At 43.2% G+C, this 13730-nt stretch overlaps 1 protein-coding gene across 2 annotated transcripts in view; it reads left to right on the forward strand.

The window, feature by feature from the left end:
* Positions 1-7845: 7845 nt before the first annotated feature.
* Positions 7846-13730, forward strand: part of Rftn2 (raftlin family member 2) — a 53875-nt gene continuing 47990 nt past the window's right edge. The window contains exon 1 of one of the 2 annotated variants that reach the window (XM_040753602.1): positions 7846-8545. In XM_040753602.1, the coding sequence (XP_040609536.1) occupies positions 8407-8545 (139 nt within the window). In that variant the 5' untranslated portion in view covers positions 7846-8406. The remainder of the gene's footprint in view (positions 8546-13730) is intronic. The other variant, XM_013121134.3, reaches the window with a different exon arrangement.

Raw genomic sequence — 13730 nt, forward strand, 5'->3', positions numbered from 1 at the left:
AGCATCTGAAAAACCCACTTACATTTTATCTCAGAACCTAAGTAAATATGAAAGGAAGGAAATTAATTTCCTAGAGCAGTTTAGGGACAAATAAACACTGGGAAAAAAGGTGCGTAGGTAACCAACTTAGGGCCCGCTTCATGAACTGAAAGCCATACCTGACACTTCTCAGATGACCAAGAACCAAGAGACTAGACAGCCCATGGACCTAAAGGAAAACCAAATACTATTGTTCTGCTGGGGAAAAAAAACAACAACAACAATAAAATGGCTCCTAACAACACTGGACTATACACAAGAGTCAGTGTCTCAGCCATCAGAAGCTTCCTCCTGCAGCGGATGGGAACAAATACAGAGACTGCAGCTGCAAAACGTGCAGCGTGAGACGGTGCAACACTCGTCCAAAATAGGATGTCTTCATCAAACCCCTGCCGGCTGCGCTCAGGGAGCTATGAGGAGGAGAAGGCAGAAAGATTGTAAAAGCCAGTGAGGATAGAGGACACCAAGAAAACAGTACCTTCCAGACGTGATGGGACAGATGCTCGCACGGAAACCGCAGCAGCACGCACAGGGTCTGCACAAGTCGGCGCCTGAGGGGACGTGGACACAAGCTCACATCCCTAACCCTCCTGAGGGGACGTGGACACAAGCTCACATCCCTAACCCTCCTGAGGGGACGTGGACACAAGCTCACATCCCAAACCCACCTGAGTTTTACCTGGTACACAAAGCACACTTAAAGGAGAGCCCATGCTCAGCACAAGATGACCAACACAAAACAGACTCAACAGTCCTCTTGGGGATGTTGTATTTCATAATGTTGGTTTTGGTTTTGGTTTCCAGACGGAGGTTTCTCTGTAGCTTTGGGGGCTGTCCTGGAACTCTCTCTGTAGACCAGGCTGACCTCAGACTCACAAAGATCCGCCTGCCTCTTTCTCCCGAGTGCTGGGATTAAAGGCATGTGCCAACCAACGCCCGGGTGTTTGTGCATTTTTTTTCTTGTCTTTCGCTTCTCTATTATAGTTTCCGATTTTGTGTTTTTATTGGAAGGGGGTTATATGTGTTTCTCCTGGTTTGTTTTTGTTTTGTTTTGTTTCTGTTTATTTGCCTTTTATCATAGTTTGTTTGTTGGTTGGTTGGCATGTTTGTTTTCCAAAGAGAAAGAAGGGTATAGTTGAATGGGCGGGAGGTGGGAGAAGAAGGAAGGAAAACTATGATCAGAATGCATAGTATGAAAAGTTTATTTCCAGTTTTAAAAAGAAGGAAAAATTGAAAAGTGGGGGTGTGTACAAGACAAATTTGATTGACAAATAAATTCTCCATCAGTTCTTTCTGTCCTTCCCATCGCCATGAAGTCGGGCTCAGCGAGCAAGCATGCTATCTGTCCTAGGTGGTTTCCTATTGCTGCAATAAACTTCTTGACAAAACAATTCAGAAGGGAAGGGTTTGCTATAACTTATTCTTTATAGTTTGTCCTGAAGGGAACTCAAGGCAGGAACCGAGGCAGAAGCCAGGAGGAACACTGCTTACTAACTTGATATTATGGCATGCTTAGTTTGTTTGTTGTTGTTGTTGTTGTTGTTTTGTTTTGTTTTGTTTTTTGTTTTTGTTTTTCAAGGCATAGTTTCTCTGTGTTGCTTTAGAGCAATACAACTCAGGATTACCTTGCCAGGGTGACATTGCCCACAGTGACCTGGGCCCTCCCACAACAATCTCTAATTAAGAAAATGTCCCACAGACTTGCCTACAGACAATCTAATGGAGTATTTTCCGAATTGTCATTCCCTCTTCCTAGATGACTCTAGCTTATATCAAATTGACAAAAAAAAAACAACACTCTATTTTCCTCTCATAAATAAAATGTTTGGACTCCTATGGCTCTGCTTCTTTCCTTCCCTGTGTGACAAAACTCCCTGGAGTAAATGGCTGTTCATATACACAAGTGGTTCAAGTTTAGGGCTACTAAGAACAGTATTGTTATCCACATTCTCAGATGTCTCTTTTGGTACCTGTTAGTAGTCAGGCATCTGTACTGGCCTGCCCTTGGTGTTCTGACAGGATACGCCCTCAGTTACAGCCACTTAGAGCACCACCTATGCATATTCACTATGTTCCCTTTTAAAAGGGCCCTGCCCACCTCACTCCCATCCTTCTCTCTCTTTCTCTGTCTCTCTCCCATCTCCTTCTCTCTCTCCTGCTGCTCCTGTCTCCAGGGACTGGTCTCTCCCCTCCCCATTCCCTTTGTATGATCCCTTTCCTTAATAAAAAATCCCTCTGCTTGAACCCTGTTAAGTGGTGTCTTTCTCTTGCATGTGCTGCTTTTCTTAAATTACAGCAGTACCTATATGATAAAGTTTCTATTGAGTCTCTACCTGAGAATCAAATTACTGAATCATAAAAACAAAATGTGAATGTTTGTGAATGTTGAACTGAACAAGATAATGCCAAGTTTGTTTCTAACATAGTCAAATAAATTTACACCTTTTTAAAAATATTTATTTTTAATTTATGTGCATCTATGTCTGTGGGAAGATGCCCAGAAATGGGAATTACAGACAGTCGTGAACTGTTATGTCGGTCCTGGGAATTGAACCTAGGTCCTCTGGAAGAACAGCCAGCTCTTAACTGCTGAGTTATCTCTCCAGCCCCCATAAATTTACACTTTTATGAGTAACATTTCCTTTGAAAAAATTCAGTACTTGGTACTATCTGTTTTCATTTTGGCCAGTCAAATGAGTCCAAAGTTAAATAAGTCACTAATGTTCACAATATCCAGAAAGTGAAACCAATCAAATGTTCATCATCTGGTGAGTAATTAAATATTGTATACCTTTTTTTGGGGGGGGGGTTTCGAGACAGGGTTTCTCTGTGGCTTTGGAGGCTGTCCTGGAACTCGCTCTGTAGACCAGGCTGGCCTCAAACTCACAGAGATCCGCCTGCCTCTGCCTCCCGAGTGCTGGGATTAAAGGCATGCGCCACCAACGCCTGGCTAAATATTGTATATCTATACAGTTCTTTTTGTAGGATGACCGTTTCACAAGATTAACACATCCAACCCGATGTCTTTCCTTCTTGACTTCCTCACTTTATTTCATCTGTGCTTTAACGTTTTTATCGTAGTGGTCTTTTACATCCTTTATTGGGTTTCATTCAAGGTAAAATTTTGAGGCTATTGTGAATCTAAGTGTTTTCTTGATTGCCTTCTCAATATGTTTGTCATTGACATAGAGGAAGGCTACTGACTTTTGTGTGTAGATTTTGTACCCTGCCACTTTGCTGAAAGTATTCATCAGTTCTAAGGGTTTTCTGGTAGAATCCTTAGAGTCTCTTATGTGTTGAATCATATCATCTGTAAGTAGAGATACTTTGACTTCTTCCTTTCATATTTATATCCATTTTTTATTTTCTCTTGACTTACCACTCTAGCTAAGCCTTACAGTACTATATCATTCCCCCTCCTCCTCTCTCCAACCCTTTCCCATGTCTCTCCCACTCCATCTCAAGTTTATGGCTTGGTTTTCCTTATTACTGTTACACACGTGTGTGCATGTGTATTGCATACATATGTGCATATACTTATGCAAATATTACACACACAAACATATATATATCACATACCCCAATGTGCCCATTGAGTGCTGCTTCAATGTATGTCTTTAGGGTTGGCCACTAGGTGATAGATAACCATTTAGGGGGTTCATCACTGAGAAAGACTAATTATCCCTCTTTTGGCAGTCATCAATTGCCTGTAGCTTCTCATCTAGAGGTGGGACTCCGTGGGATTTCCCCCAACAGCACTGGCATCCCAAATGGTGTTGTCATTGTTCAGGTCTTGTTTAAGAATATATATTGTTGAGATTTCATGGATTCAGTTTCCCTATCATATATATAAGGCATAATCTTGCATATCTATAGGACGCAATTCTGGTCCTCTGGCTCTTACAGTCTTTCTGCCCCTCCTGTGATGGTCCATGACCTTTGGGGATAGGAGCTGTATTGTAAGTATATCAGTTAACTACAGGGACCCCATGGTCAGTTGTTCTCTATTTTGACCAGCTGTGGCTTTTTATAATGGTCGTTGTCTGCTGCAAATATTTCTTTGATGAGGGGTGACAGCTATGCTTATCTGTGGCTACAAGAATAAGGATTTAGAAAGAGGTTAGAAATTACCCTGGTTTAGGAAAAGCCAGTCAGTAATAGGTTTTCCTCTTGAGTCTATGACCTCACCAGACACCAGACACGGGTAGTTTGCTAGGTTTACAATACAAGACTTGAATTCCCTCCTACTGAGTGGGCCTTAAGTCCAAATATCATTTACATACAAATAAATCACTTGAAAAAGTAATAAACTATTTGACTATGTATGAAGGAGAATATACATATTTAAAAATAAACCAAACCCAAAGGTGGGAAAATAATTCTTACAAAATTTTTCATGGTAGGAACTTGTAAGGGAGATCTCACGAACCTGAGGTACTGGCTACGCCCATTTGGGGCATGGAAGGAGGGATGTGGGAAAGGCGAGACATATAAGGGGAAAAGAAAGGAAAAGCTGTCTTGGATCCTGGCCAAGGTTTGGAGACCATAGAGCGCTGACCCAGTGCTTTCATATAAGATACTTCTCTCTATCTTAATAAATATCCAGCTACTTTTTTCCCAGCATCCTTAGTGTGACTCGTTTTCCCATCGCAGGAACTTAAAATAACCAAAAAGTTACTTGCTGAATATTGTAGGAATTGCAATGAAGTGCCATGACAGATATGACTCAAAATCCACAGGGACTAGTTTTAAGACTCCCACAGACACCAAAATCCAAGGATGCTCAACTCTTCTATAAAATGGTGTAATGTTCAGATGCCGTGCACCATCATCCGAATTACACCAAATTATCTCTAAGTTGCATAATAGCACTTAATATTAAAGATAGTGTGTAAATCCCTCATGATTGTCAGGCTGCTATGTTCAGGGACAATAATAGATGTCTGCACATGTCCAATACAGGTGCAATTTCAAAACACATTTCCAATATGCATTTGTTTGAATATCCACATGGGAAATCTGCAAATATGAAGAACTAGCAAAAATTATCAAGATGGGAACATATGCCACATTAATACATGAAAATGGTTTTCAAGTATTAGTAAAAGTCAAACAAAATTTTGTTCTCTTGTGATTGTAGGGAGAAAATGGCGTAAGAGTTTGTTCAATTATTCAGTGATGTCTTTAATTCCAGAACTTGAATCTCTGTTGGTTCAAAGCCAGGCTAGTGTATACAGTAGTTCCAGGTCAGCCAAGGCAAGAAAGTGCTTTTGCGAGCCAGCATTCAACCTTCCCAATTCACATTTTAAGAGGAAAGGGGGAAAAGCTGAGGAATCCCAGCTAGGGAGAGGTGGAGACAAGCAGCTGCCTATGGCTTGCTGGCCAGCCAGCCTCTGTTCCTTGGTGAGTTCCAGTCAATGAGAGACACCGTCTTAAAAAACAGGGGACAGTTGAAGTTGTCCTCCGGCCTCCAGGCAGTCATACACACAAACAGCACATACACACACATCACACATTCATAATAGTAGTAGTAACTACATACACGATGATGATGTGGTGTTTCACAATAATACATAATTGCATACTGATAACTACATACATACATAATAGTAACAGGGACCTACATCCGTTCAGCCTCCGCTCTCAGTTGGACTTAGAGCCTTCTTTCCAGCCCCCGTTCTCCCTTCACTCTGTTTAAAGCATCTTCCTTGGGCTATATCAGTGACACATCTAATAGGAAAATGTTTGTCCTTCGATTACATTTGATTATTTGATGCCCTTCTATCACCTGCAAAATAAAAGCTAAGTTCTATTTGCATAGCATTCAAAGCCCATTTTCACAGCTTAGTTTTCCTTTCATGTTTTATGTTCTAGTAACCAACTGCTCAGTGTTGCTCACCCATGCCGTACTGCTTCACAACTCACCTGAGTTATGCAAGTCCCTCCTCCAGGCACATCTCCCACCTCTCTGTGTCATTCCTCCATGTACTCGTCCTTGAAAACAGCCAGAACATAGTCCCATAAGTTCCTTTTGGGCACAGACCCTGTGTAGTCGTCTTTTGTAGCTAATGTCTTTTGAGTGCTAAGAAATGGCAGGCACTTGATAAAGGTAATGGGTACTTAATAAACAACTTTACAAGCATTGTGATTGGTGAGAGACCAGCAGAGATCCCATTTTTACTACATAATAGCATAACAGCCCATTCTACAAAAGGGGGGCATGAAATATGGCAATGGTGAGTCTATAAACAGTCAAATGAGTCTCTCTCTTAGTCACCTAATTTACCCAGAATTCCCTTCTACTGATTAAGCCCAGCCTTGAATATGAGAACTATGGAATGGTCTCCTATATAAAACACTTTTGAGAAGTAAATACTTAAAGGGAAATAGGCAGAAGGAAGAGGCAAAAGATGGCAATGATTTACAAACTAAATAATGCACAAATACTTCCTTCAAAGAATTTTCATGTGCATACTTTAACAGATTGACCAATCTCTTCAGCCTGGATTTCTCCAGGTTTCCAAAGGAGATCAGGATTTATTTTGCAAATAGAGTGGTGCCAAAATCTCTTCCCTCCTATCATGCCTGCCAGCCCTATCTCATAAGGTGCACATATTTATAAATGCATTGCCCTCTCTAGGCAGTGGGTTTTTTGTTTGTTTGTTTTTTGTTTTTTGTTTTTGTTTTGTTTTGCTTTTTGTTTTATGAGTCAGGGTTTCTCTGTATTGTTTTGGAGGCTGTCGGACCAGCCTGGCCTCGAACTCACAGAGATCCACCTACCTCTGCCTCCCAAGTGCTGGGACTAAAGGCGTGCGCCACCAACGCCCTGCTTGTTTTGCTTTCTTTTGTTTTGTTTAACTAAGCCATTTTGCAACCTGTAGAATTGCTGTCAGTCACCACTGTAAATTCTCTAATAGCAGTGTTTAAACCAAAGGTACAGGACTGGAGAATCAGCCCAGACCTGAGAGCATCGGCTGCTCCTGAGAGGACCCAGTCATGGCTCCAGAGCTCACATGATGGCTCACAACCACTCCAGGTTCCGAGGATCTGACCCACCCTTCTGGCCACCGAGGGCCTCCCCCACCCCTCACCCTCACCCCACCCCACACAGACACATGTTGGGAAAACTAATTCCTTGCACAACTGTCTCCTCTTTGCAATTATGTAAAGATTTTTAAACTATTTTTTCTTTTTTATTAGCGCGTGGTAATTGAACAAAATAAAAACAAAGGCATGATGATATTTCTATACATGTGTGTAATGCACTTCGACCATAGTCACTCTGCTAGCCTCTTTCTTCCTCAAGCCTTTTTATGAAAATGTCTTGAGGTTTGGGGGTTTTTTATGCTTTTTATACTTGGTAGTTTTAATCCCATTTTTCTAGCAAAAAGAAACTCCAAGTAGAAAGAGATTTTCAAACGTTCCACCTAGGACTGAAGTGCTTTCCTTGTTTTCTCTTCCTCCCTTCCTTCCTTCCTTCCTTCCTTTCTCTTTTATTCCTTCTGTCTCCTGATGGAGTCCAGGGTTCCCTAAGAAAGCTCACTTCCCTTCTGGAACTGATTTTTGTTTCCAACCACACTGATATTCTGATATTCTCTCTCTCTCTCTCTCTCTCTCTCTCTCTCTCTCTCTCTCTCTCTCTCTCTCTCTCTCTCTCTCTCTCTCTCTCTCTCTCTCTCTCTCTCTCTCTCTCTCTCTCTCTCTCTCTCTCTCTCTCTCTCTCTCTCTCTCTCTCTCTCTCTCTCTCTCTCTCTCTCTCTCTCTCTCTCTCTCCTCTCCCTCCCTCCCTTTCTCCCTCCCTCCCTCTCTTCCTCTCTCCTCCTCTCCCCCTCCCTTTTGCTCTCTTGGTGGAGGCGGGAAGACAGAGCGAGCACAGGACAGAAGAGAGAAAGCAGACAGGACGGCATCATTTTGACGGACTCCGTCTTCTATCTGTAGATAACCACACCCGAGTTGTACTTTTAGTTCCGTTTCTGGACACCTCTTTTCCATTCACCCAGCTGGGAGAGACAAAGCCCCGTGCCCTGAGCGGCAGAGCTCTGGTCGGGGGCTGGCTGGCTGTAAATTGACGTGGCATGGAAATTCTCCGCTAAGTTGAAGCAATTTGAGAGCTCCTCGAAGATCGAGCCCAGCGCCCCGGAGCTGGAGCTAACCCATGGGCTGAGTGACCTTACAGAAGAATGGCTAAAGTCTCCCGCTCCTCGCCTTGGACCCGCCGTTTTCTTTCTGGCTATCTATCATTTCGCTGAAAATCAAACCAAAGAAAGCAGTTAAGTGTGTAACTTCGCTTCGCAGCTTCAACAAGAGAACTGGCTGCTCGCGGTCCTGTAGCTCTTTTCCGCAGTCTAACTCCTTGCAGACTTTGCCATGGGGTGCGGACTTAGGAAGCTGGAAGACTCTGATGACAGCAGCCCTGGAAAAATATTTTCTACCCTGAAGAGACCGCAAGTGGAAACAAAGACAGAGTTTGCTTATGAATATGCCCTGCTGGATTTTACTTTACAAGGTACCTCTTAACTTCTAACGTAGTTATCTGTTTCCAAATAAGAGAACACTTAGTCTTTGAAGTGTGGACCTGTGGATTCTTAAGCTCTTTTTCATAATGAAATTGTTCGGTCCATCTAACAATGACGCTTTGTTTCTTAATTATATCTGGGGAGGTTTGTGGTTCATGCACTTTTTTTTTTTGCCATGGTTCCTGTGTATTATACAAAATTAGGAAAACTACTTGGAAATGAGCCTTTTGTTTTTAAAGCAAATAGGACAAACGTTTGATTTCTGGGCCAAATTGCTGTAGCCTTAATGACAGCTTGTGTTTTGAAAAGATTTGAAACGCACAGGATTGCGGGATGTGAGCAACACTCCTTGTATGCCTTGTGGAAAACTTCGTCAAGGCAATTCTGAGGGAGCCAATGTGTTAAATTTTGTGATTGTGTTACTCATGTGATATGTTTGACCAAACTAAAGTTTGAAAAACCAAAGTTGTTGGTTTTGTTTTTAAGGAAAAAAAAATAGCCTACTGGAAGACACTTCCTCAGCTGACTGCTCCATCCCTAACAGAGAAAGTCTGTTCCAAAAAGTTGGAAACACAAATAAGCAAGCCCAAAGGCAGCTTGGGGAAGGGGGCTGGAGCAACCCACTTTACCAAAGGCTTTGCCTCCCTCCTTGTGGACACTGAATAATGTTACAGACACACGTGTCCTGTAGAGACACAAGGACACAACAGTGTTTAAAACAAACTGCATCTTTAATTATGATGTACTAAAAAAATGAAATTTAAAGAAATTTGCTTGCTGAGTTTTCCAAATGCTAGTATAAAATTCTTAAAGCAAAGCATAATTTTAATTCTCTCAAGTCATACATTTCCTTAACTCATAGAGTTTAAATTAAATTGTCCTAGTAGATGTAGTCTTTTATTCTCCACCTTTTTTTTTTTTTTTTTTTTTTTTTTGGTTTGCTCTGAAAACAGTGCATCTTTGTGTGTGAAGAAGCAGGGGCAACCCATTTTTCTTTGTCAGAAATTGAGCTGGCCAGCAGGCAGAGCCTTTCCAGAGACCCATAAGATCCGTACCTGTGCTTCGAACATGTTTACCCACCTGTTTGGATCTGAGGAAGGATAAGGCTTCCAGAAAGAGAAAAGTTAAGATCTCAGTTTCCTTCTTTGTCATGTGAATTTTAAATGGATTGAGGTAATGCTGACAGAAAAGTAGCCAGTAACCGTGAATTGCCTTAAGAAAGGCCATTCAAGGAGCATCCTTGTGATGGGGTGCTTCTACAGAGGGCTCAACTCCATTGCTTTTTGTTGTCAGTACAGACTGTTTGGGGTGGCAAATGCATAGTGTCCTTCTGGACTGTTTGTGAAGCTTAAGCCAGAACCATTTTCATCCATGCTTTAAGATTTTGGTGCACAGCTCAACTTAGGGCTGTAGAACTTTGCAGGCTTGACATTTTTCTGATCTTTACCATCCCAAGATGTTAGCACCTCCAACAAATTCATATAGACACGATTACCTTCTAATCGAAAAGACACGCAGCCTTCACTCAACAGTCATTTTGGTTTTGTTGTTAGCAGAAACCTTTTTCTCTGCGAAAGTAATATAATTCCCACCTTTCGCTCTAGATGCTGCAAGCGGGCAACTCCTTCCTAAAGCACAGGCATGGGTGTACTATGCACACACGCTAACACTAAAGCGGGCGTGTCTTCGGGCAGCATCTGCTTCCTATTTGGTACAGGCGCCTGGTCTCCTGGCCCATTTCTTCCCCGTTCTCCCACATGCTCTCGTCTGGGGGTTTTGTTTGCCCATTTGTTTTGGTCTTGCCTTTGCCTTTGCTTCAGAAGCCAGGACTCTGTGTACCAGCCCAGCTCCGCCCCCTCTTCCAGTCATAGCTCCCCTGCCTCCTTCCTCCTGTCTTTGACAGCCACCTGCCTGCCACTGCGGTGTCTATGCTAGTGAGGCTGGGTGGGCTAACACATGCCAGCCCTCTGCTTGGCACCGGCATCCCTTCCTGGAATTGCTGGGAGGGAAAATGAATAGCGTCTGCTCCTGGCTGCCAGACTACCACACAGTGAGAAACATAGGCAGAAACAAAATGGCCTGGGGACAGCTGTGTGTGTTCACAATGAGCCTGTCTCCTACTTTCGTCGGGGGTCTTTTTTGTTGTTGTTGTTTGGTTGGTTTTTTTTTTCAAATGGAAGCCATGGAGCAGAGAATGAAGCTTAAAGAAGGGGAGACTTCAGAAATGCCCTATGTTATGTGCCATGTGTCTTGAACAATTTGTTTATTTCCCATTCAAGTCTACCTCTCTCCCCGTTTACAGTCATTTCATTGCAAATTCTGTTGTACAAAGTTTCCACAGTAGTATGTAGATTGCAAGAATAAATATTATCTTATTCCAATGCTGAATGGTTCAAAGTTGCCCCTCTCTTACGGCTGGCCTCCCTTTCCAACCTTCTCATCAAGCATCTAACGGGTGCCGGGGAGATGGCTCAGTCAGCAAAGTGCTTACAGCACAAGCATAAGGACTAGAGTCCCACAGAAAAGCCAGGTGTGCCCATTGTACTCCCAGCACTGAGGACACTGGGGACACAGACAGGCAGATGTCTGAAAAGATCTGTCCCTCCAGCCTAACCAGGCCATGAGCTCCAAATCCAGCCAGAAACCTGGGCTGATGTGGTACATAGCCGTAAAGAGAACAACTCAACAAAAGCAGCAAGAGTGTGCTTCCAGAGCTGTGTGACGCCAGGGAGCAGAGAGCACAGGGTTACCACAGAGGGACACAGTTAAGTGTCAGAGAGTATTCGAGAAGAACAGGAATGAAGCTGTGCAGGGGATGCACTAAAATCAACAAGAGTTGGTAAACACATGGCCAGAAATACAAGTTAGAAAGAAAGAGTGAGGCATGGTGGTGTACGCCTAGAGTCCCGGGCCTTGGAAGGCTAAAATAGAAAGACTGCAAGTCTGAGGCCAGACAGGGCAACATCACAACACCTGTCAGAAATAAAGGAGTGAAAAGGGACAGGGGAGAAGGGAAATAAAAGTCAGGCTGCATTGTGTATGTCAATCTAACAAATTCTGGAGCACCTCCCCCCAACAACCAATGGTCTTTTTTTTTCATGTTTAAGTGCTACAGGGAGAGAAATTAATGATAATATTGACTGAATCCTCTTTAAGTGTTAATGTTTCTTTTTACAAAACTATATAAGGTGTTCTATTATGTTTGTAATGACACAGTCGACCTGAGAAAAATAACAAATCTCACAAATGCAGACTATTGTGGAAAAGTATTCCATTCTGAACCAGGAGAGGAAGGGATCTCTATTAATAGCCTACAGCTGACCGACTTTTAAAAGTGCCCGGAGCTGGAAATGTAGCGTAACTGGTAGTGTCTGCCTGGTATGCACGAAGCTTTGGGTTCAGTCCCTGCACTGCATAAAGCCAAGCGTGAAGACACAGACCTAGAATCCCAGCACTGGGCAAGTGGAGACAAGTCTCCTTGTCTACACAACAGGTCTGAGGCCAGCCTGTGCTACATGAGACCCTGACTCAGAAACAAACCAAAAAAAAAAAAAAAAAACAAAAACCAGTCAGTGTTAGGAGACAATGCGTATGCGTCCCTGCTAGGTATCTATGTCTTCTCTGCCGCTTCTCTTCCTACCTGTGTCCTTTTATCAAGTGAGGCATGCTCTCTGAGAACCCCCATGCTAAAAGCTGGGATACACTATAGAAAAGCCTGGTTTACCCCCATGCTAAAAGCTGGGTACACTATAGAAAAGCCTGGCTGAGCCCCTTTGCTAAGAGCTGGTGTTTGCTATAGAAAAGCCTGGTTGAGCCCCTGTGCTAAAAGCTGGGGTACGCCATAGAAAAGCCTGTTGAGACCGTGCTGAAAGCTGGGGTGCACTATAGAAAAGCCTAGATCTGCACACTTGAGCAGACTACATCTGCGTGAGAACCCTGTGACGGGAGCTGGGTAGGACACGTTCAGTCACAGTGTATATACTATGCTCTGGGATACCACCTGGGGCTGCTCACACGGTGCCCTGGGTGCAGGCTGTGGAAGAGCCGCTTGACTGAGTAGGCGGGCCCAGAAAGGCTCTTCATAAGTGCCACGCCGTCTGAGATGTACAAAATGAGTTAGATTCCTATAAAGGCTTCTGTCCGGAATATTTAAATCACCACTACAAGACAATTAGGAAAAGACAACCCAAGAAAAGAACAAACAAGAATCTGGACATGTTGAATGATTTCCAATCACACTGTGAACCCCGAGTTTGCATTTGCATTGATTAAATAAAATTACCCTTGCTCCAGGAGGCTGAGTTAGCAACTAGTTGAGAGAAAGTAACCATAAAACATCGGGGCATCTGGGAGAGACAGGGATACAGAGTGGCAGGTTTTTTCTTGTTTGGCTGAGTGGAAGTATGGGCTTTTCAGGGACACCAGCAAGAAGAGAAGGTTAGCTTTTTGCTACTCGGCCTCTCTGAGCTGGCAGGTTTTCACCCCAGCCTTTGAATCTCCAGTCTTACTTATAAATAGAACGATAGAGATTTAGTTAAAGTTACCTTTAGAGGCAGCAACAGAGCCAGTTCCTGCGGAAACAAAATCCCAGCCAGGCTGTGGCCTGAGCAATCAGACCACTGCCAGAGAAGCAGGTGGATACCTGCAGAGTTCCAATTGCTGGATGGGATAGCAGTAGATTAGGGCACAGTCACTGTATCCAGGTTAAAACTACATGAACAGACAAAATCGGAAATCAAGGTGGCCATGGATATGAAACTGTATTCCAGTCATTGGTGATCAGGAACATGCATGTTGAAACCACTACTACAAAACACCCAAAATAGCTAAAATTCTGACATTGCCAATGACAGGTGTCAGTAAAGTAATAGCCATTTGAAAAGAAATGGCATTTCCTACTTAACTGAAGATACATCCAGTGCCCACATACACCATGGAGTATACAAGGATGTCCATCCAAGTCAAGCAATTGGGAATTCCCAATCCAAGAGCCTACTCACACAAGGGTCCAGCGGCCTGCAGACATCCACTACTAGTTTTTGTGAAGGGAAGACTGTAAATGTGGTCGGGCATAAGAGCCATGTGGACTCAGCCACGCCTGCTCAACTCTGCACATTATGCTATAGCAGCCAAAGGGATACACAGCTGAACACCATGGGTATCCTTTGCTGACTC

This window comes from Mesocricetus auratus, unplaced genomic scaffold (genome assembly GCF_017639785.1).
Source record: "Mesocricetus auratus isolate SY011 unplaced genomic scaffold, BCM_Maur_2.0 Super-Scaffold_100010, whole genome shotgun sequence".
In the NCBI taxonomy this organism is placed as follows: domain Eukaryota; kingdom Metazoa; phylum Chordata; class Mammalia; order Rodentia; family Cricetidae; genus Mesocricetus; species Mesocricetus auratus.